The sequence below is a fragment of the Scyliorhinus torazame genome, chromosome 30 (assembly GCF_047496885.1).
Source record: "Scyliorhinus torazame isolate Kashiwa2021f chromosome 30, sScyTor2.1, whole genome shotgun sequence".
In the NCBI taxonomy this organism is placed as follows: domain Eukaryota; kingdom Metazoa; phylum Chordata; class Chondrichthyes; order Carcharhiniformes; family Scyliorhinidae; genus Scyliorhinus; species Scyliorhinus torazame.
In genome coordinates, this window is record NC_092736.1 from 29,480,207 (window position 1) to 29,505,269 (window position 25,063).

At 49.6% G+C, this 25,063-nt stretch overlaps 1 protein-coding gene across 3 annotated transcripts in view; it reads right to left on the reverse strand.

Moving 5' to 3' along the window:
- Window positions 1-20,045: 20,045 nt before the first annotated feature.
- malt3 (MALT paracaspase 3) overlaps window positions 20,046-25,063 on the reverse strand; it is a 178,608-nt gene continuing 173,590 nt past the window's right edge. For all 3 annotated transcript variants that reach the window (XM_072493082.1, XM_072493081.1, XM_072493083.1), the window contains one exon: window positions 20,046-24,715. In XM_072493082.1, the coding sequence (XP_072349183.1) occupies window positions 24,377-24,715 (339 nt within the window). In that variant the 3' untranslated portion in view covers window positions 20,046-24,376. The remainder of the gene's footprint in view (window positions 24,716-25,063) is intronic.

The window sequence follows — 25,063 nt, forward strand, 5'->3', positions numbered from 1 at the left end:
ACCGGGAGGCACTGAAACACAAAGAGGAATCTCGGGAGGACCACCATTTTAACCGCCTGCACCCTCCCTGCCAGTGACAGGGATACCATGTCCCATCTCTTGAAGTCCTCCTCCATCTGTTCCACCAACCGCGTTAAATTTAACCTATGCAATGTACCCCAATTCTTGGCTATCTGGATCCCCAAGTTGCGAAAGTCCCTTGTTACCTTCCTCAGCGGTAAGTCCTCTATTTCTCTGATCTGCTCCCCTGGATGCACCACAAACAACTCACTTTTCCCCATGTTCAGTTTATATCCTGAAAATTCCCCAAACTCCCCAAGTATCCGCATTATCTCTGGCATCCCCTCCGCCGGGTCCGCCACATACAACAACAAATCGTCCGCATACAGAGATACCCGGTGTTCTTCTCCTCCCCTGAGTACTCCCCTCCACTTCCTGGAACCCCTCAATGCTATTGCCAGGGGCTCAATCGCCAGTGCAAACAATAATGGGGACAGAGGACATCCCTGCCTCGTCCCTCTATGGAGCCGAAAATACGCAGACCCCCGTCCATTCGTGACCACGCTCGCCATCGGGGCCCTATACAGCAGCTGTACCCATCTAATATACTCATCTCCAAAGCCAAATCTCCTCAACACCTCCCACAAATAATCCCACTCCACTCTATCAAATGCTTTCTCGGCATCCATCGCCACCACTATCTCCGCTTCCCCCTCTGGTGGGGGCATCATCATTACCCCTAGCAGCCTCCGTATATTCGTATTCAGATGTCTCCCCTTCACAAACCCAGTTTGGTCCTCATGGACCACCCCCGGGACACAATCCTCTATCCTCATTGCCATTACCTTGGCCAGAATCTTAGCATCTACGTTCAGGAGGGAAATAGGCCTATAGGACCCGCATTGCAGCGGGTCTTTTTCCTTCTTTAGGAGAAGCGATATCGTTGCCTCTGACATAGTCGGGGGCAGCTGTCCCCTTTCCCTCGCCTCATTAAAGGTTCTCATCAGTAGCGGGGCGAGCAAGTCCACATATTTCCTGTAAAATTCAACTGGGAATCCATCCGGTCCCGGGGCCTTTTCCCCCCTGCATGCTCCTAATTCCTTTCACTACTTCCTCCATTTCGATCTGTGCTCCCAGTCCCACCCTCTCCTGCTCCTCCACCTTAGGAAATTCCAGCTGGTCCAGAAAACACATCATTCTCTCCTTCCCATCCGGGGGCTGAGCTTCATATAATCTTTCATAGAATGCCTTGAACACTCCATTCACTCTCTCCGCTCCCCGCTCCATCTCTCCCTCCTCATCCCTCACTCCCCCTATTTCCCTCGCTGCTCCCCTTTTCCTCAATTGGTGGGCCAGCAACCTGCTCGCCTTCTCCCCATATTCGTACTGTACACCCTGTGCCTTCCTCCACTGTGCCTCTGCAGTACCCGTTGTCAGCAAATCAAATTCTACGTGTAGCCTTTGCCTTTCCCTGTACAGTCCCTCCTCCGGTGCCTCCGCATATTGCCTGTCCACCCTCAGAAGTTCTTGCAGCAACCGCTCCCGTTCCCTACTCTCCTGCTTTCCTTTATGTGCCCTGATTGATATCAGCTCCCCACTAACCACTGCCTTCAGCGCCTCCCAGACCACTCCCACCTGGACCTCCCCATTATCACTGAGTTCCAAGTACTTTTCAATACACCCCCTCACCCTTAGACACACCCCCTCATCCACCATTAGTCCCATGTCCATTCTCCAGGGTGGACTCCGTTCTTTTTCCTCCCCTATCTCCAAGTCCACCCAGTGTGGAGCGTGATCCGAAATAGCTATAGCCGTATACTCCGTCCCCCTCACCTTCGGGATCAACGCCCTTCCCAAAACAAAAAAGTCTATTCGCGAATAAACTTTGTGGACATAGGAGAAAAACAAAAACTCCTTACTCCTAGGTCTGCTAAATCTCCATGGGTCTACTCCTCCCATCTGCTCCATAAAGTCTTTAAGCACCTTGGCTGCTGCCGGCCTCCTTCCAGTCCTGGACCTCGATCTGTCCATCCCTGGTTCCAGCACCGTGTTAAAATCTCCACCCATTACCAACTTCCCCACCTCTAGGTCCGGGATACGTCCTAACATGCGCCTCATAAAGTTGGCATCATCCCAGTTCGGGGCATATACGTTCACTAAGACCACCGTCTCCCCCTGTAATTTGCCACTCACCATCACGTATCTGCCCCCACTATCCGCCACTATAGTCTTTGCCTCAAACATTACCCGCTTCCCCACTAGTATAGCCACCCCCCTGTTTTTCGCATCTAGCCCCGAATGAAACACCTGCCCCACCCATCCTTTGCGTAGTCTAACCTGGTCTATCAGTTTCAAATGCGTCTCCTGTAACATAACCACATCTGCCTTAAGTTTCTTAAGGTGTGCGAGTACCCGTGCCCTCTTTATCGGCCCGTTCAGCCCTCTCACATTCCACGTGATCAGCCGGGTTGGGGGGCTCTTTACCCGCCCCCCCCCCCTTGTCGATTAGCCATCCCCTTTTATCCAGCTCCTCACCCGGTTCCCACGCAGCTGTGTCTCCCCCAGGCGGTGCCCTCCCGCCCCGCCCACCCCACCCCATACCAGCTCCCCCTTCCCCCCAGCAGCAGCAACCCAGTAAATCCCCCCGCCCACCCCCCCGCTAGATCCCCCACTAGCGTAGCTACACCCGCCATGTTGCTCCCAGAAGTCAGCAAACTCTGGCCGACCTCGGCTTCTCCCCGTGACCTCGGTTCGCACCGTGCGACGCCCCCTCCTTCCTGCTTCCCTATTCCCGCCATAATTATCATAGCGCGGGAACAAAGCCCGCGCTTCCCTTTTGGCCCCGCCCCCAATGGCCAACGCCCCCAGCTCCTCCACCTCCCTTCCTCCCTCCCCCACAACCTGTGGAAGAGAGAAAAGTTACCGGGTCGCAGGATTAACAACATAAAAATCATCTCTCCCCCCTTTTTTCCCCCCTCTTTGCCCCGCATATTTGCCCCACCACTTTTTTAATAACCCGCTTATTCCAATTTCTCCTCAACAATAAATGTCCACGCCTCATCCGCCGTTTCAAAGTAGTGGTGCTTCCCTTGATATGTGACCCACAGTCTTGCCGGCTGCAGCATTCCAAATTTAATCTTCTTTTTATGAAGCACCGCCTTGGCCCGATTAAAGCTCGCCCTCCTTCTCGCCACCTCCGCACTCCAGTCTTGATATACGCGGATCACCGCGTTCTCCCACCTACTGCTCCGAGTTTTCTTTGCCCATCTGAGGACCATCTCTCTGTCCTTAAAACGGAGGAATCTCACCACTATGGCTCTGGGAATTTCTCCTGCTCTCGGTCCTCGCGCCATCACTCGGTATGCTCCCTCCACCTCCAACGGACCCGTCGGGGCCTCCGCTCCCATTAACGAGTGCAGCATCGTGCTCACATATGCCCCGACGTCCGCCCCTTCTGCACCTTCAGGAAGACCAAGAATCCTTAAATTCTTCCTCCTCGCTTTATTCTCCAGCACCTCCAGCCTTTCTACACATCGTTTATGGTGTGCCTCGTGCATCTCCGTCTTCACCACCAGGCCCTGTATATCGTCCTCGTTCTCGGCAGCCTTTGCCTTCACGACCCGAAGCTCCCTCTCCTGGGTCTTTTGCTCATCTTTTAGCCCTTCAATCGCCTGTAATATCGGGGCCAACAGCTCCTTCTTCATCTCCTTTTTAAGCTCTTCCACGCAGCGTTTCAAAAACTCGTGTTGTTCAGGGCCCCATATTAAACTGCCACCTTCCGACGCCATCTTGGTTTTTGCTTGCCTTCCTTGCCGCTGCTCTAAAGAATCCACCGCAATCCGGCCACTTTCCTCTCCTTTTTCCATCCGTATCCAGGGGGGATTCCCTTCTGGTTTACCGCACAGTGCTTTTAGCCGTTAAAATTGCCGTTGGGGCTCTTATTAAGAGCCCAAACGTCCATTCCACCGGGAGCTGCCGAAACGTGCGACTTAGCTGGTCATCGCCGCACCCGGAAGTCCTCGGGGTCCTCCTTTATGAGCGACGAGCTGCGCCAGTTCCTGCTTAGCAAAGGCATCACCTCGAGCAGGACGACCAGCTACAACCCCCGGGGAAACGGGCAGGTAGAAAGGGAAAATGGAACGGTCTGGAAGACCGTCCTGCTGGCCCTTCGGTCCAGGAATCTCCCAGTCTCCCGCTGGCAAGAAGTCCTCCCAGTGGCCCTGCACTCCATTCGGTCACTGCTATGTACTGCCACGAACCAGACACCTCATGAACGTCTCCTTGTTTTCCCCAGGAAGTCCTCCTCGGGGACCTCGCTCCCAACCTGGCTAGCAACACCTGGAACTGTCCTGCTGCAAAAACATGCGAGGGCGCACAAGTCGGACCCGCTGGTCAAAAGGGTCCACCTGCTGCATGGCAACCCCCAGTACGCCTACATAGCATTCCCCGACGGACACCAAGATACGGTCTCCCTCCGGGACCTGGCGCCCGCCGGAGCCCCATGCGCGCCCGAGCCACTGCCACCCCCCCCTCCGTACCTGACCGGAGGGTCAGTACTGCCGCCAGAACCCCGACCCAGAGCCGAGCAAGCACCGACGCCCCCTACAGGCACCCCTTCCTTCTGCCCATCTTTCGACCTTACAGCGCCGCCTAGGGGTGACGAAACTGCCTGGGAGGAAGACACCATGTTCCCGGAGTCACTACTACCAGGGCCCTCACCAGGATCGCCGCCGAAACTTAGACGCTCCAGTAGGACGACCAGGCCGCCCGATCGTCTGATTGCAGCACCATGAGGAAAATTAACAACGCAAGAACTTTCTCCGCAACCCTCGATAGCATGGTACCTGCAATACCTGGTCCTACCATGAAAAGGCGACAGTAATACTGGGCCATCACCCGGCTGACTCTTTTTTTAACAGGGGGTGAATGTGGTAATACCAGGTATTGCGGTACCAGAGAGAGGAATAACCATTGGCTAGACCGCGGGGTCTACCATTGGGCAATGTACATAGCCCCGCCCTGAGAGGCGGGGTATATGAACCAATGCCGTCCCAGCAGCCTTCACTTCTGTAACTTCGCTGCTGGGTACAGTTCTATCTGATTAAAGCTGAATCGATATGACTCCACGTGGACTCAAGCGTATTGATTGTGTATCAATCCTGGCCTTCTCCTCCCTGGTGGCCCGGAGATGGATCTTGCTGAGATGGAGGGACTCGGAGCTCCCGGAGTCAGGAGTGTGGGTCAGCGATATGGTTGGGTTTCTCAGTCTGGAGAAAATCAAGTTCGTTCTGAGAGGATCAATACAGGGATTCGCCCAGAGTTGGCAGCCGTTCATCGATTCCTTCAACAAAAACTGAATGTCAGCAGTAAGGGGGGTGGGGGGAGGAAAACAGGAAGCACGGTACTGTTAAATGAGGACAGGGAGCTTTGTATACGGGTAATTGGGGACAGGGCGGGAGAAGTGGGGGACGTGGTTTATTGTTTGTTATTCTTTTAGGGGGTATTTTGTGCGTCGACTCGTGCGGTTGTTTTAGAAATGTCAACATGTTAAATTGTGAAAATTACAAATGCTTCAATAAAATATTTTCTAAAAAAAAAAGTCTTCGCATGATGTAGAGCTTGAGACCTGGATTTTTCCTATGAATGTCTGACAGCGTTCCTTTTTGGACCAAGTCCATCACTTTCCCCATCATTGGATCCGTTCGTGTATATCTTTGAACAGGAGGTGAAGTCGCAGGTACACCGTCCACGAGCAAGAAATACAAAATATTGAAAAAATGTTCTTCAGGGTCACGCTGGACTTTTAACAGCAATCGTGCTAAAGCATTTACCTGCTGCTCGGAATCGCGATACTGGATATCGTAAGTGTGTGCCGATAATATCAACGAAATCTATGAGTTGCCAAAGGGGATATACTTTTATACGGCCCAAAGATTGTGGGCAAGAGTTGATGTTTCGTCAAAAGGGTAAAATGAATCCCTAAAGGTAATGATGGAACCTTCTTACACCGAAAATGATGTTAAAAGCTTCTTTTTCTAGCTGAGCGTAATTCATTTCTGCGCTAGTAAGAGTGCGTGAAGCAAATGCTAGTGTTCATTCTTCTTGTCAAAGAGATCTAGGAGTACAGGTCCACATGTCATTGAAAGGGGCAACACAGGTGGAGAAGGTAGTCAAGAAGGCATACGGCATGCTTGCCTTCATTGGCTGGGGCATTGAGTATAAGAATTGGCAAGTCATGTTGCAGCTGTATAGAACCTTAGTTAGGCCACACTTGGAGTATAGTGTTCAATTCTGGTCGCCACACTACCAGAAGGATGTGGAGGCTTTAGAGAGGGTGCAGAAGAGATTTACCAGAATGTTGCCTGGTATGGAGGGCATAAGCTATGAGGAGCGATTGAATAAACTCGGTTTGTTCTCACTGGAACGAAGGAGGTTGAGGGGCGACCTGATAGAGGTATACAAAATTATGAAGGGCATAGACAGAGTGGATAGTCAGAGGCTTTTCCCCAGGGTAGCGGGGTCAATTACTAGGGGGCATAGGTTTAAGGTGAGAGGGGCAAGGTTTAGAGTAGATGTACGAGGCAAGTTTTTTACGCAGAGGGTAGTGGGTGCCTGGAACTCACTACCGGAGGAGGTAGTGGAAGCAGGGACGATAGGGACATTTAAGGGGCATCTTGACAAATATATGAATAGGATGGGAATAGAAGGATACGGACCCAGGAAGTGTAGAAGATTGTAGTTTAGTCGGGCAGTATAGTCGGCACGGGCTTGGAGGGCCGAAGGGCCTGTTCCTGTGCTGTACATTTCTTTGTTCTTTGTTCTTTGTTCTCCTGGAGGCACAATGTGCAACATGACTGCACCCACCCCACAGGGTGAGGCATCGCAAGCTAATTACGACTTCGTCTCGGGATTATAACGAACCAATAGCTCTGATTTCAGTGAAGCTTCTTTCACTTCATTGTAGCAGTTTCACACTCTTCCTGCCAGTTCCATGCCTGTTTGACACATGGCAACATGTGTAAAGGTATCAATCCTGTTGCTAAATTTCGCACAAATTTACCATAATAATTGATAAATCCTAAAAACAACCTTAATTGTTTTACATTTTGAGGACGTGGTGTTTCTAAGGTTGCTGATATTTTCTTCGGCTTTTTGTGCAAACGATCTTTGTCGATGATCCGACCAAGGTAATTAATAGATAACTTGAAAAATTTGCACTTTTACTTTGTAACTCTCAGGTTGTGGCTCTGTAACTGCTTCAGGGTAGCTTCCAAATTCATCAAGTATTCCTGTTCACTCGAACTGGTGATGAGTGTGTCATCTGAATGACATTTCACTCCATTCAACCCACTTAGAATTTGATCCATGGATCTTTGAAAAAGAGCAGGCGCAGAGGTTATTCCAAAAGGAAGTCTTCTGTACCAAAACGGACTTCTGTGTGTTACTATGGTGACTAGCAGCTGTGATTCAGAAGCCACGGTCATCTGCAGGCATGCCTGTGGAAGATCAATTTTACTGAATTCCTGTCCTCCAGAATGTACAGCAGCAGTGGATAATGATCTATGCACTAAAGTGGGCCGAATGGCCTCCTTCTGTGCTGTAAATAGCAAACAAATAACAAATTAGTAGTTTTTAAATCTCCACAAATTCTCACTGAGCCATCCTGTTTTAATACAGGAATGATTGGTGTCGTCCTATCACTTGTAGCAACAGGTCCAATGACTCCTGTCCTTACCAATCTGTCTAGTTCTTCTTTGACTTTAGGCCTGATGGGATATGGTAAGGTTCTAGCTTGAGGACATTTGGGTGTGCTGCCTGGCTTGGTTTTTAGGTATACCTCAACTCAGTCATAGAGCCCAGCGAATCTTCAAGCACCTTCCTGTACTTCTTCAGGAGGTGGGCTGTGGGGTTGGGGTGATCAGGCATGAAACACCATTGCCACAGCCGGCAAGGCAGCCATGAAGCTGCACCCGCCGCTGGCTGCCCACTGTGAACTTAGGGCCACTGGTCGTATGGGTGACCCCCCCCCACCCAGGCCACCCCCTAGGTGGCCCACCTGACCCATCAGCAGTATGGGTGCGCTCCAGTGCAACCAGTGTTGGCTGGGATGGTGCGTGTGGGAAGTGAAATGTGTGTAAGCGGCTGCAGCTGGTCAGCCTCCTGAGCGTCAATCGTGAACCTGGCGAATCCCGTACCGCTTCTCATTGGAATCGATTGTTTGCCACATAGCGCCAGTGCTAGCCCCTCAACGGTCGCTGTATCGGTCCAGATGTGGTGGCAGTTTTGCTGTCGTAGGAACCCACAAATCCTGCCCTGGCGTCAACACTTAGTCTCAGGAACGTAGAAGCCCGCCCCAAGTCTTTTTATTCCAATGTGAAAAGACGGGATCTCTCTTTCTAGGTTATTAGCAGCGGACTTGGACAAGGTTTTACAGGTCAAAGTCACCATCAATTGACATATTTAGCTGGTTATGATTTTGGCATTTAAAACGGTTTCCCAGTATTTTAAAAGGACATTTGAAACATTTCTGGTTAGGGGTTTCTGGATGGTTGGTGGTGGGTTTGCGGGGGGGGGGGGGGGGGGGGCTGGCAGTAACTGCCTCTCATTGTGTACCTGGTACAATGACATGTTTTTCACCTCTTCCAAAGTTATTTGGTGCTGAATAATCACTCTTATTTCACATCTGCTGGAGTAAGGTCATCGTCAGAATATAATGGCAGGGGTGACTTGCAACACCACACACTTCCACTTCTCTAACTAAGGGTAGATGCAGGAAGCATGATGATCTTCCCAGAACCCACTCACCTTCTTTGTCTCTAAATTTCCCAAATTTAAATTTCAACGCGTCTGCGCCGGCCATCAAACATCTATCTACTGCTACGGCATCTAAAGTGCTCATCTAAATGCTACTTAATTGTTGTGAGAGTTCCTGCCTCTACCACCCTATCAGGCAGCGAGTTCCAGATTCCCAACACCCTCTGTATCAATCCCTTCATTTTGGAAAAAAGTTGATCCCTGGTATATGGGAGTCGCTCGCAGGATTAGCATTTATTGCCCATTCCTAATGGCCCTCGAGACGGTGGCAGTGAGCTGACATCTTGAACCGCTGCGACCCATGTGGTGTAGGTACACGCACAGTGCTGATAGTTAATGAGTTCCAGGATATTACCCCAGTGACAGTGAAGGAAAGGCAATGAGTGAGTGGGAAAAAATCTGGCAAATGTGAAATTGTCCAATTTGGCAGGAAGAATGAGAGAGCAACATACTATTTACATGGTGAGAGAATGCAGAGGGATCTGGGTGTCCAAGTGCATGAATCACATAAGTCTAGTATCGAGGTTAATAGAATATTATTGCTTATTGTGGGGGGAATTGAATACAAATTCAGGACATCAGTGAGATCACATATTCTTTTTAATTATTGTCACAAGTAGGCTTACATTAACACTGCAATGAAGTTACTGTGAAAAGCCCCTAGTTGCCACACTCCGGTACTTGTTTGTGTACATCAAGGGAGAATTCAGAAAGTCCAATTCATCTAACAAACACGTCTTTCGGGACGCGTGGGAAGAAACCGGAGCACCCGGAGGAAAACCACGCAGACACGGGGAGAACGTGCAGGCTCCGCACAGACAGTGACCCAAGCCGGGAATCGATCCCGTGTCCCTGGTGCTGTGAAACCACAGTGCTAACCACTGTGCTACCCTGTCTGGAGTATTGGGTACAGAATTGATCGCCTTATTAAAGGAAAGACGTAAGGGAAAAATGCGTTGGAAGCAGTTGTCTTATGAGGAATGATTGGACAGGTTAGATCTGTATCCACTGTAGAAGAGTGAAAGGCAACTCGATTGAAACCTTTAAGATGCTGAGGGGGGTGGGTATTGACAGGGTGGATGTGAAGAGATGTTTCCTCTTGCAGGGAATCTGGAACCCAGGGGTCACTGTTCAAAAATGAGGGATTGCTCATTTAAGAAGGAGATGAGGAGAAATGTTTTATTTCTGGGGATTGAGAGTCACTGGAACTCTCTTCCTCAGAAGCCGGTGGAAGCAGAATGTTTGAATATTTTTAAGGCGGAGTGAGATAGATTCTGGATTAACAAGGGGGTGAAAGGTTATCAGGCGTCGGCAGGAATGTGGGGTGAGGTCACAATCAGATCAGATCTTATTGAATGGGATAGCAGGCTCGAGGGGCTGAGTGACCCACTCCTAATTCGGATGTTCATAAAGTTCCAAGTCGGGATGGGGAGCGATTCGAGAGGAAGCTATCGCACTCCCACTTTCATGTTGCCCTTGTCCTTCAAGGTGGTGGGGGTTGTGGGTGTGGCAGATGCACGGATGGATGTAAAGTTGCCCCGATGAAATGGAGATGAAATTCAGGTGGACTTCCTCTTCCCCGGGATGACCTCCCGCTGCAAATATGCTCTCTTCCCCCCCCCAGTCCCTGTGAATACGGGGGTAGTGAATCTATGGAGCAGGCTTTCTGAGGAAGATGGTGGAAGCTGAAAGTGTCGATTCCTTCAAATGCAAGAAAGAGGGGGCAGCACAGTGGCGCAGTGGTTAGCACTGCTGCCTCACAGCGCCGAGGTCCCAGGTTCGATCCCGGCTCTGGGTCACTGTCCATGTGGAGTTTGCACATTCTCCCCGTGTCTGCGTGGGTTTCGCCCCCACAACCCAAAGATGTGCAGGTTAGGTGGATTGTTTACGCTAAATTGCCCTTAATTGGAAAAGTGAATTGAGTACTCTAAATTTATAAAATAAATAAATAAATAAATGCAAGAAAGATTGATTGGTATGATTGGCCAGTGTCATAATATACACCAGTATATCATGGTGCAGACACACACACTGATGGACACACAGCAAGACCAATCAACACACACAACACCGCAGCCAATCACCAGTTAGAGCACACTCACTATAAAGACAGAGGGCATCAGAGTTCCCGCTCATTCGGGATGCAGCCTCCTAGAAGGACAGAGCTTACAGCTTACAGCACAGATCTTCACCATGTGCTGAGTGCATAGACTGGTTAGGACAGGCATAGGTCTTTAGTTCAAGCTAACATCGTGTTAACCCACAGTGAAAGTATGTTCAACAGTTTCTAACTTAATAAAATAGTGTTGCACTGTTTTAAGTGTTGGTGGCCTGTATGTGTTCCACGGATCCAGAGCACCCAACACATCATGATACCAGGAGTTGAGGGATATTAGAACTTCTTAGACCTACCTGCAAGTGATCTGCCTTCCACCAGCATACAGCCATCCTGCAAAATGGACAGTGTCCGCCCGCCGCCGCCGCTCCGCATCACCGGTAACCTGGGGGCCAACTGGAAGATATTCAAACAAGGCTTCCAGCTCTACCTTGAAGCTACAGACCGGGAAGCTGCCTCTGACACCAGGAAGATCGCTCGCTTCCTATCCATGGCCAGGGAACATGCCATCCACATTTTCAATTCTCTCACCTTTGCTGATGATGAAGATAAATCAAAATTCAAGACGGTCCTCCTTAAGTTTGACACTCACAGCAGCATAGAGGTGAATGAAAGTTGAGCAAACTTGGCCACTATGCTGCTTTATGCAGATCAGCTCAGCCTGCCAACTCATATCGCTCCAGCCAGCCTCGCAGGAATGTTCGGGCCATCCAACCCATGGTCACCGAGTCCGATTCGGACCTGCTACCCGATATTGACACCGAGGACCCGAAGGCGCCTTTTCGAGTCGGTATCGTTACAAAAAACAGGGTGTCCCCGAAGCAAAGAATCCAGCCTCTATCGGTATACAGCATCGATCCAGACGATGAGTGGTGTGCCACCCTGATGGTCAACCGGACCCAAATACGATTCCGCCTGGACACTGGTGCCTCCGCCAATCTCATTGCGTGGTCTGACCTCCAAAGCCTTCGTGTCAAACCAGCCATCCTGCCATCAGCCTGCCAGCTATTAGATTATAATGGCAATGCCATTGCTGCCAGCGGCTCATGCCAACTTGAAGTGACGCACAGGTCACGCAGAGCCATCCTTCCCTTTGAAATCGTGGGCTCCTCGAAAGCCTCCCTGCTTGGCGCGCAGGCATGCAAGCTGTTGAACCTAGTTCAGAGAGTTCACTCTCTCTCTCCTGCTGACGCGTCTGCCTTTCAGGACACCGACTTCAGGGCGCAGCTCACCGCTATTATCAACCAGTACCACAACGTCTTCGAGGGCATGGGCACGCTCCCGTACGATTTTATTAAAACCAAATGCCACACCTGTGGTGCACGCACCTCGCAGGGTCCCGGCACCCCTTAGGGACCGCCTCAAGCAGCAGCTGCAGGACCTCCAGAACCAAGGAGTGATTTCCAAAGTCACGGAACCAACCGACTGGGTCAGTTCCATGGTATGTGTAAAAAAGCCTTCCAGCGAATTGAGAATTTGCATTGATCCCAAGGATCTAAATCGCAATATCATGAGGGAGCATTATCCAATTCCCAAGCGCGAAGAGCTCACATGTGAGATGGCTCACGCCAAGCTCTTCACCAAACTCGACGCCTCAAAAGGATTCTGGCAAATCCAGCTCGACAAATCCAGCAGGAAACTTTGCACATTTAATACCCCCTTTGGCAGATATTGTTACAACAGGATGCCGTTTGGGATCATATCTGCATCAGAAGTGTTCCATAGGATTATGGAACAAATGATGGAAGGCATTAAAGGTGTGCGCGTCTATGTCGACGACATAATCATTTGGTCCACCACCCCGCAGGAGCATGTTAGTCGCCTCCAGCGCATATTCAGACGTATACATGAGCATGGCCTCCACCTCAACAGGGCCAAATGCTCTTTTGGTCAGACGTAACTCAAGTTCCTCGGGGACCACTTCTCCCAATTGGGTGTGCAGCCAGATGCGGACAAGGTAGCTGCCATCACAGCTATGAAAACACCAGAGGACAAGAAGGCGGTCCTCCGATTTCTGGACATGGTCAATTTTTTAGGGACATTTATCCCTAACCTCGCCTCTCATACCACGGCTCTCAGGAACCTGGTCAGGAAGACGACAGACTTCCAATGGCTCCCTGCCCACGAGCACGAATGGAGAGAACTCAAAACAAAACTGACCACGGCCCCGGTCTTAGCTTTCTTTGATCCAGCAAAGGAGACCAAAATTTTGACCGATGCCAGTCAATCCGACATTGGGGCAGTGCTGCTTCAACGTGATGAGGCCTCATCATGGGCCCCCGTTGCATATGTGTCACGTGCGATGACCCCCACGGAGCAGCGCTACGTGCAGATAGAAAAGGAGTGCCTGGGCCTTCTGACCGGTGTGGTTAAGTTTCACGATTACGTCTACGGACTTCCTCAATTCACTGTCGAGACCAACCATCGCCCGCTGGCCAATATAATACAGAAAGACTTGAACGACATGACGCCTCGCCTCCAGCGTATTCTTCTCAAGCTCCGGCGATACGACTTCCAGCTGGTATGCACCCCAGGCAAAGACCTCATCATTGCTGACGCTCTCTCCAGGGCAGTCAACACTCCATGTGACCCAGCGGGATTTGTCTGCCAGGTTGACGCCCATGTGGCATTCGCGGCCTCCAATCTACCTGCCACGGATGAATGCCTCATCCAAATTCGCCGCGAGAGGGCGGCTGACCCCTTGCTACAGCGTGTCATGCGCCACCTAACAGAGGGATGGCTCAAGGGCCAATGCCCTCAGTTCTATAATGTCAGAGATGATCTGGCGGTAGTAGACGGGGTTCTTCTAAAACTGGACCGCATTGTCATCCCGCATTGTCATCACGCATAGCATGACCTGGAACAACTACACGAGGGCCACCTAGGCGTGGAAAACTGCCGCCGACGGGCCCGAGAGGCTGTCTCCTGGCCCGGCATTAATGAGGACATAGCCAACACAGTGCTCAACTGCCCCACTTGTCAGCGCTTCCAGCCGGCCCAACCACGTGAGACCCTGCAGCCCCATGAGTTGGTCACGTCACCTTGGACCAAGGTGGGCATCGACCTGTTCCACGTGCTGGGTAGAGACTATGTCCTGATCGTGGACTACTTTTCGAATTACCCGGAGGTGATACGGTTGCACGACATCACCTCGTCTGCAGTCATTCGTGCATGTAAAGAAACCTTTGCTCGACACGGCATCCCGCTCACGGTTATGTCGGACAATGGCCCCTGCTTCGCCAGCCAGGAATGGTCCAACTTTGCCAGGCGGTACAATTTTTCCCATGTGACATCCAGTCCCCTGTACCCCCAATCCATCGGCAAAGCGGAGAAGGGAGTACATACAAAGAACAACAAAGAACAAAGAAATGTACAGCACAGGAACAGGCCCTTCGGCCCTCCAAGCCCGTGCCGACCATGCTGCCCGACTAAACTACAATCTTCTACACTTCCTGGGTCCGTATCCTTCTATTCCCATCCTATTCATATATTTGTCAAGATGCCCCTTAAATGTTCCTATCGTCCCTGCTTCCACTACCTCCTCTGGTAGCGAGTTCCAGGCACCCACTACCGTCTGCGTAAAAAACTTGCCTCGTACATCTACTCTAAACCTTGCCCCTCTCACCTTAAACCTATGCCCCCTAGTAATTGACCCCTCTACCCTGGGGAAAAGCCTCTGACTATCCACTCTGTCTATGCCCCTCATAATTTTGTATACCTCTATCAGGTCTCCCCTCAACCTCCTTCGTTCCAGTGAGAACAAACCGAGTTTATTCAATCGCTCCTCATAGCTAATGCCCTCCATACCAGGCAACATTCTGGTAAATCTCTTCTGCACCCTCTCTAAAGCCTCCACATCCTTCTGGTAGTGTGGCGACCAGAATTGAACACTATACTCCAAGTGTGGCCTAACTAAGGTTCTATACAGCTGCAACATGACTTGCCAATTCTTATACTCAATGCCCTGGCCAATGAAGGCAAGCATGCCGTATGCCTTCTTGACTACCTTCTCCACCTGTGTTGCCCCTTTCAATGACCTGTGGACCTGTACTCCTAGATCTCTTTGACTTTCAATACTCTTGAGGGTTCTACCATTCACTGTATATTCCCTACCTGCATTAGACCTTCCAAAATGCATTACCTCACATTTGTCCGGATTAAACTCCATCTGCCATCTCTCCGCCCAAGTCTCCAGACAATCTAAATCCTGCTGTATCCTCCGACAGTCTTCATCGCTATCCGCAATTCCACCAACCTTTGTGTCGTCTGCAAACTTACTAATCAGACCAGTTGCATTTTCCTCCAAATCATTTATATATACTACAAAGAGCAAAGGTCCCAGCACTGATCCCCGTGGAACACCACTGGTCACAGCCCTCCAATTAGAAAAGCATCCCTCCATTGCTACTCTCTGCCTTCTATGGCCTAGCCAGTTCTGTATCCACCTTGCCAGCTCACCCCTGATCCCGTGTGACTTCACCTTTTGTACTAGTCTACCATGAGGGACCTTGTCAAAGGCCTTACTGAAGTCCATATAGACAACATCTACTGCCCTACCTGCATCAATCATCTTAGTGACCTCCTCGAAAAACTCTATCAAGTTAGTGAGACACGACCTCCCCTTCACAAAACCGTGCTGCCTCTCACTAATACGTCCATTTGCTTCCAAATGGGAGTAGATCCTGTCTCGAAGAATTCTCTCCAGTAATTTCCCTACCACTGAAGTAAGGCTCACCGGCCTGTAGTTCCCGGGATTATCCTTGCTACCCTTCTTAAACAGAGGAACAACATTGGCTATTCTCCAGTCCTCCGGGACATCCCCTGAAGACAGCGAGGATCCAAAGATTTCTGTCAAGGCCTCAGCAATTTCCTCTCCAGCCTCCTTCAGTATTCTGGGGTAGATCCCATCAGGCCCTGGGGACTTATCTACCGTAATATTTTTTAAGACGCCCAACACCTCGTCTTTTTGGATCTCAATGTGACCCAGGCTATCTACACCCCCTTCTCCAGACTCAACATCTACCAATTCCTTCTCTTTGGTGAATACTGATGCAAAGTATTCATTTAGTACCTCGCCCATTTCCTCTGGCTCCACACATAGATTCCCTTGCCTATCCTTCAGTGGGCCAACCCTTTCCCTGGCTACCCTCTTGCTTTTTATGTACGTGTAAAAAGCCTTGGGATTTTCCTTAACCCTATTTGCCAATGACTTTGCCAATGACATATAGTCAAACGGCTCCTATGCAAGGCTGCCGATGCTGGGTCTGATTTCTACCTTGCCTTGCTGGCCTATCGCCCCGTCCCACTGTCCACTGGCCTGTCGCCAGCCCAGTTACTCATGGGTCGCACCCGGAGGATGACGGTGCCGTCCATCCATGACCCAGACCTCAACCACATTCCGGTCCTTTGCCGGATGCAGCTGTCTCGTGCACAGCACAAGGCGGCTCATGACTCCCGTGCAGCTGATCTCCCTGCTCTGGCTCCAGATGACAATGTCTGCGTCCATCTTCCGGATGGTGGCTGGTCTGCAACCGCTGTTGACCTTCGGCAGGTGGCCCCCCGCTCGGTCCTGGTTCGTCTACCGGATGGCTCTATTCTGCGCCGCAATCGCCGCATCTTCGTCTCGTTCCGCGCTCGCTACGTGATCCTCTGCCAGCGCCACGCCCTCCTGTTGACCCTGACCTGAACTATGCAGAGATTCTGGTCACTCTGCATCCTCCTCACTCTGACGCAGTCCTGCCCGCTCCTGAACTGGCGGCTCTCGACCCACCCTTGAGGGGGTCAACCAGAATTTGTTGCTCACCTCAGAGACTTAATTTATGAACTTTGCGGACTTATAGACTCTCTGAATTGTTCCGTTGCTTTGTTTGATCGTTTCCCTGGTTTGTATATAGTGTTGATCTCGTTATTCTTGTTGCATACTGCTTCTCTGCATCAGGCACCTTCCCATGTAAATTGCTTAGTTCTCATGTACGTAGTCCTGTAAATATGTCTTTGCACCCCACACGTAGCTAGGAACATTCTCAGCATACATTATTTATTGCCACACACATACATTCTTTTATAAAAGGGGGGATGTCATAATATACACCAGTATATCATGGTGCAGACACACACTGATGGACACACAGCAAGACCAATCAACACACACAACACCGCAGCCAATCACCAGTTAGAGCACACTCACTATAAAGACAGGGGGCATCAGAGTTCCCGCTCATTCGGGATGCAGCCTCCTAGAAGGACAGAGCTTACAGCTTACAGCACAGATCTTCACCATGTGCTGAGTGCATAGACTGGTTAGGACAGGCATAGGTCTTTAGTTTAATCTAACATCGTGTTAACCCACAGTGAAAGTATGTTCAACAGTTTCTAACTTAATAAAATAGCGTTGCACTATTTTAAGTGTTGGTGGCCTGTATGTGTTCCACGGATCCAGAGCACCCCACACATCGACCAGGATGACGCAAGTAGAACAAGTTGAATCTTGGGGAAGCCTACGTGATTTGCAAATGAGATGATGGAGGCCATTTTACGCGATGTCGTCATGAATGATAACCTGGTGTAAAGAAGGTAAACTAACCAGTCACAGATCTGTAAGGGGTCCTGTCCCTCCATCGGGCACTCAGGCCTTTTCCATCTATTGATTGGTAAAAGCTGCCTTACCGCCAGCTCTTTTTCACCAGACACTCCTCCCGGTCATAGGTGGAACCAACGTCCCTGGACGCGGAAATCTCTGCTGTTGTCATTGTAACAAAGGGCGGCACGGCGGCGCAGTGGTTAGCACTGCTGCCTCACGGCACTGAGGGCGCGGGTTCGATCCCGGCCCCGGGTCACTGCCCGTGTGGAGTTTGCACATTCTCCCCGTGTCTGTGTGGGTCTCACCCTAACAACCCAAAGATGTGCAGGGCAGGTGGATTGGCCACGCTGAAATGCCCCTTAATTGGGAAAAAAATAATTGGGTACTCTAAATTTATTTTTAAAAGTTGTTGTAACAAATGAGACGAGAGAAGACAGTTGCTAAAGGAGGGGGGGGAAGAGGGTAGGGTTGGGGGCGGATTGCTTTTTGAGTCATAGGTGGGTTGGTTGGTAGAATGGGGGCATCCTTTTGTTTTGTGTTATTTTGTTTTATGTATAAAATGTTAAAAACTGAATAAAAGCGAAGAGAAAACCAGGTTCTGAAGTGATGCAATTTAATATCCCAGTGTTACTGTGACAAAATTCATAAACTATTCCCAACTCTACATTTCAGCTAATTAAATAACACTACATTTAATGGAAAACAACTTCACGTAAAACTTAAATATTAGTATCAAATAACAACTTTAGTATCGAACAAAAGACAAGCCAGATGTGTTTGCACTTCAATCATCCCACACTCCCTCCCTCTCCTCAATGTATTTGACCCCTTGGTATTAGGTTTCGCAGGCCCTCAGCTAACTTAACTCTCACTGTCAACCTTCGCATGCGAGCCTAAATGGCAATGTACGTCCTGGCTGACTAATTGACGTTGAGGCCATCATATCTTGGGCTTCACTTGAACGCCAATCCATGCACCTTTGGACAGCGGGCAACAGGGAACAAATGCCCTAGTTGTTCTTTTATCCCCCCCCCCCCCCCCCGCCCAAGCCTAAACATGGCATCTCCAACTCAGTGACAACACAGCCCAGTGCTCAGAGCTGATGTTCCTGATCAATACCGTCTGCAACACAGCGTGTAATACATTGCTGCTTTTGCTGGAAACCAAAAGAAGGCTGGTATCAGACAACTTACAGCAACAATTTGCATTTATATAGCACCTAAATGTAGCAACATGGGCACTTCACAAAGGCGTCATCAAACCAATAGTTTTAACGCTGGGTTACACAGGGCATTGTTAGCACAGGTGGCCAAAATACTTGGTTGGAGAGGTACAAGAATGTGTTAAAGGAGGAGGGAGGAGAGTTTAAGAGACCAACTGGCTGCAGCACGTCCACTTAGCGGTGCTGTTGAACGAAGTGGGCGGATGGACAGAGTTCACAAGAGAATTGTAAAGCCAGAGATTACAGAGATGGAGGGGGGCGACAGGACTGAAAAATGGAATCTCTGGCAGGACCCCTTAAAAATCAGTGTAATCGTTCCAAAGGAATATCTCTCTAACCGTGCCCCGATTTCCTGGAATGATTTGGTTGGAAGGGGGAGCACGGAGGAGTTAACGAGGTGAAATACCCAAGCTCACAGATTTAAGGGAGTGGGAATAACACTCAGCAGGAAGTTGAAACCCTGCTGGTAATTTTAAACTAGCTTGCCTGGCGGGAAGCCAACACATTTGGATCACTGGCCTGATTTCCCACCCCACAGAGATTTAATTTTCAGGAAATTTGGGCGAAGCAGTGGTTAGCACTGCTGCCTCACAGCGCGAGGTCCCAGGTTCGATCCCGGCTCTGGGTCATTGTCCGTGTGGAGTTTGCACGTTCTCCCCGCGTTTGTGTTTCGCCCACACAACCCAATGATGTGCAGGGCAGGTGGATTGGCCACGCTAAATTGCCCCTCAATTGGGAAAAATAAATAAATGGTTGTGTACTCTAAATTTACATTAATGAAAGAATGAAAATCGCTTATTGTCGCATGTAGGCTTCAAATGAAGTTACTGTGAAAAGCCCCTAGTCACCACATTCCGGCGCCTGTTCGGGGAGGCTGGTACAGGAATTGAACCTGCGCTGCTGGCCTTGTTCTGCTTTACAAGCCAGCTGTTTAGCCCACTGTGCTAAACCAGCCCCAAAACCATTTTAAAAAAAGAAATTCAAAAATGAGGCTGCTTCGAGCCACATTCATTCTCCACTGGAGTTCGAGGTCCACATGACCCTTTGCGCTAATACAGCTCTCGATACTTTTTTTTGGGGGGGGAAGAGGGGGTGGTCAGTCCTGTGGCGGAATATTACAGCCCCCCCCCCCCCCCGCCCTTTTTTGCTGGCGGGCTTTTCTGGTCTGGCTGGAGTCAATGGACTTCTGAACAGCCCGCCAAATTCCCCCCTGCCCCGCGCCGCGACAGGACCATACAATCCTGCCCTAGGTTTTCCCCTGTGGCTTTCCTGTTTCACCCCCGCTCCCCCCCCCCCCCCCCCCCCACCCCCAGCACCATCAGAACAAAATGTCAGTCACATAAACAAAAAATCAAGAACTCTTTGTTGCCATTTCACTCTTTTTTTTAAAAAATAAATCTCGTACCGGTACTAGCTCCTCCAGAGATATGGGATCCAGTTACAAATATGTGCTCCATAGACTGGGGAATGAGAACTGTAATTGAGGGCCGGCCTCCAGTCTTTGGTAGCCTGAGAACTTTAATCGTCACCAAAAATAACATCCACATAAAAATAAATACGGCCTAATAAAATCTACAGAAAGATCCAATAGCTTGTCGAGAATGCAGTGGTATCTGGGCCGATGAAGTCAGCGCAGTTGATTAACCCTGGACCAGCCAACACTTTAAAATTTCATTTCTAATCCGTTGCTGTGGAAAATAGCAAAATGTCTAACGTCATGCCGACGGGCAGTTTGCCAACCTAGGGTGTAACCAGGAGATCAGTTTATGCCACTGTGCACTATAAAAGGATAAGGAATAATTTTGATTTCCGATGAATAAATGCATGTTGGCTCTCACACTGTACCATAGAATCGCAACAGTACAGACAGAGACCATTCGGCCCATCGAGTCTGCACCGACCCACCCGAAAGAGCACTCTACCTACATCCACTTCCCAGCTACCCTGCACCATCTCCGTAACCTAACCTGCACATCCCTGGAAGCTAAGGGGCAATTGATCGTGGCCAATCCACCTAACCTGCACATCTTTGAACCGTGGGAGGAAACCGGAGCACCCGGAGGAAACCCACGCAGACACGTCACCCAAGGTTGGAATTGAACCCTGGCGCTGTGAGGCAGCAGTGCTAACTACTGTGCCACCATACCACACGTTATCTCACTATCATCAGAGTTCTGAATATTATTTATATAATGCATTTTTCCCACATGTGCACTGCATAAAACACACTGCCACGCAGGGGGTTCCCCTGCTAACTAATATTGTGACCCACAAGGATCACTCTATATTTACCCTCCCTTCTGTGCGGAATGAATAGCAAGTCTTGAAGAGATATGCAGGTTAGGTGGAGTGGTCATTCTAAATTGCCCCTTAGTGTCCAAAGGTTTGGTGGGGTTACGGGGATAGGGTGGGGCCGTGGGTCGAGGTAGGGGGCTCTTTCAGAGGGTCGGCGCAAACTCGATGGGCTGAATGGCCTCCTTCTGCACTGTGGGGATTGTATGATTTTTGTTGGGTACCTGCCTCCCTCTGCTCCGCTGGCCTGAGGAACTGGCGATATCGGGATCTTGCAGAGGCAAGCCTGTTGAACCTTTGACTCATGCTACAGAGCCTAGATGACCCCCGCTCCCTTTCATAAACTGGTTTGAATGCATTTGTGAAAATTGAGCACCAGATCACACGAGAGTCCAGAAACTCTGCCAACGCCAGTTGACTTTGTGAATGCGTCTCCGAAGTGCATCATGGAATTAATGCTCATTCGCAATGCTGGTGTCTGGCTCATTGAATGCAACAAGCAAATGCCAACAGGATTTACGGGAGAACATTTGCATCTCTCATTCTCCAGGTTCACTTACTGGCAACACACGCCAAGAGCTGGGAGGAGGTACATACCTATACGTTTCTGTTAATTAACTCTGGCAGACAAATCATAACATGAATCGACCCCGATGTTTTAATGTGCAGTGCCAACTCGTCCCGACAGGGGAGTTGCAAAGCATCAATGCCATTTTCCTTCCCTAGGCACGGTCAACTCCTCTCTCGAATGGAGATGTGCATCGTCCAATGCTATCCCCTCCAAAGACAGAGTTGTCAATCTTCCCTCCGACCTCTTCCCTCCGACCTCCTCCTCTCCCGTCAGGGGATCCGTCATCAGCTCCCATCATCAGAAACAGAAAATCCTTCCATAAACAAAAACAATACTTAGGTGGCGGTTTTGGACCAGAGCAGGTGCGATGGTCCATTTCTGTGCTGCAAACCTCTGTGACTCTAGTAGTATTAAGTGTGATCAGGAAGCTCTTGTTTACAAACCATTGCAAAAATGAGCTTCGAACAAATAAATAGGAGAATAAAACTGGATCAGATTTTTAAACATGATTCGATCACTAATCGATATAAACAGGAATTGACCTATACTGTAATATCTTGGGCTGCTTGCTGCCCTTTTACTGTCTTGACATTCAATAATGAATGCATTATGGTCCGTCGCTTAGGAGAAACAAAGTCTTTGCACAATCTGCCTTAAAACGCATCTTGTTTTCAGTGAGTGTCGCCAGTGAGTCCAATATACAACAATAATTGCCCAGGTTCGATTTCGGATTGTAAGTGCTGTGCAGGAAAAAGCAACATCTACAGGAAAAGACAGGGTCCATGAAGGTAAACTGTTGCCTCTGGTTGGAGATTCTAGAACTAGGGGACATAGTCTAAAAATTAGGGCCAGGCCGATGAGGAGAGATGTTGGGAAGGGTGGTAGCAGTTTGGAACTCTCTCCCACAATCAGCAGTTGATGCCAGATCAGTTGTTAATTCTAAATCTGAAAGAGATAGATTATTGTTGAGCAAAGATATGAAGGGATATGGACCAAAGGCAGAAAATGGAGTTAGGTCACAGATCAGCCATGATCTCAGTGAATGGCGGGACAGGCTCAAGGGGATAACTAGCGTACTCCTGTTCCTGTGCTTCACCTTCAGCAAGGAGGGAAAGAAACTGTTCCTCCGTCTCTGGGCAGCACGGTAGCATCGTGGATAGCACAATTGCTTCACAGTTCCAGGGTCCCAGGTTCGATTCCCGGCTTGGGTCACTGTCTATGCCGAGTCTGCACATCCTCCCCGTGTCTGCGTGGGTTTCCTCCGGGTGCTCCGGTTTCCTCCCACAGTCCAAAGATGTGCAGGTTAGGTGGATTGGCCGTGATAAATTGCCCTTAGTGTCCAAAATTGCCCTTAGCGTTGGGTGGGGTTACTGGGTTATGGGGATAGGGTGGAGGTGTTGACCTTGGGTAGGGCGCTCTTTCCAAGAGCCGGTGCAGACTCAATGGGCCGAATGGCCTCCTTCTGCACTGTAAATTCTATGATAATATATGGCGGCAATTATTTCCATGAGCATATTGGGTTTGGCCGCCTTGGTCCAAATTTAACAGCACTCCCGTTTGCCCAGGAGTACTGGACACTTACACTTTGTTGGTAAACATGAAGAGCGGATTGAGTCAGGGTCCAGCTTTCCAACATAGGTGTAAATATTATGGACAGGAGTAACGCCACCAGCCCCTCATGAAGCCTCAAATGTGCTGTCAGTTATATCTGACAGACTGCTCATCATTAGGGACAAAGATCAGGAACAAAAGGAGTGACCTGAAACATTCAGCCTGGTAAAGGATGCAGCAGTGATTAAGGTGAGATCTAGAAGGGCTGCGATTCGGGTCAGATTATCCGGAGTAATGCAGAAAAACGTGGGGGTCGGTTAGCTCAGCTGGCTAGATGGCCTGAGTGCGAATCAGGATGACGCCAACTGCACGGGTTCAATGCCAGTTCAATGGTGGTTCATTGAGGCGCTGCCCCTTCACCTTGTCCCTTCAGTCAATTGATCTCTCGTTAGAGAATTTTCTATTGTCCTTTGTGGACTATTGTCGAATTACTTGCTGCAGGAGATCTTGCTCCGGGATTTTGAGGAACATTTACTTCTCGACGTTGTGTTCAATAGATTCCAACCAACTGAATGTTTAGAAGAAATAAGCAACAACTTTAGGATTGGTGCTGGTGGGAGCAGCAGTCGGTGGAGGTGACAGGAGTATAAATTCAGCCAACATAATGTGGCATGTCTATGGGTGGGTGCGGAGTTCTAGTAGAGTTATTCACTCTCCAGTAATGACGCCATGTCAACGTGCCACCAACTTCATAAACCAAGAATCTAACATTTTGGAAGCGGTTAAAGACAAACAGACGGTCCGTTACGTCCAGATGACAGCAGGCATTGACAAATAAACCCAGGCATTAGGTTCCCTTTCCGGCGGACTTCTGATGAGTTTGCCTGAATCCCGCTGGCATCAGAGGGCTGCCTATCGGAGACGGCACCATCTAATTCCAAAAACGTACCGTCAGTTCCGGGATTGGAAGTAACAATTTGATTGGCTCCAGGAGGCAAATTCGACAGGCTGACAATTGAACCATGACTGAATTCATAACGTTTTACCTCTCGATACTAATAATGGAGCCCAGGAACTGGGCAGGAGTTGCCAGCAACCCTACCAAAAACATAAGTAGCTGACCTAAGTGTAATGTTTCTATTGAGTGCATAACTACAAATATTTAATATTTAGCACACTCTGAAGAAAGCTGGATTTGTCCGCTCGGTTCAATATTATGGGAAAGTGCTATCAACTCCCATTTGATACGTCACGCTCGTCATTCTCCTCTGGTTGGTTGAACATTCGAGCCGGGCAGGTCGGCGGCTTGACCTCCCGCTTGTTGGCACCGGTCCGTGTTCCTGACCCGCAGGCCTTGCTGGTGTCCTTTGTGACGGTGCTGTCGGGCGCCCGGGCACAGTCTTGGTGAGTGCTGGTGGCATCCGCTTCCACACGAGCGGCGGGCATTGTCCTGTACAGCTCCAGCCGTGCAATCAAGGGGTGCCCCAAGTTCACCGCTGCCGTTTCTTCCAGCTTTGGGTTCTCCTTCAAGAGGCGGTACCGGACCGTCACCCATAGGATCAAAGGTTTCTATAGAAACAGAAATAGGGATTAAGACGAGCTTCCAAGAAAAGCAGGTTTGTTTCCCGTTTTGGATAACTTACACCATCCCTTGTTTTACCAATCTTAACCTGTTCTGAAAAACAACGTACTAAACCAAACAAAAATGTGCTAAAGAAAAATCACCTGCTATTAAGAATGCGTATAATGGTGGTAATGTCACTGGATGAGAAATCCGGAGGCCCGTCTAATACTCTGGGGACACAGGGTTCAAATCCCACTACAGGAATCGGTGGAATTTAAATTCAATTAATAAATCTGGAATATAAAGCTATAAATATGAAACTGTCACTGGTCAAGTCTACTGTGATGAACGGT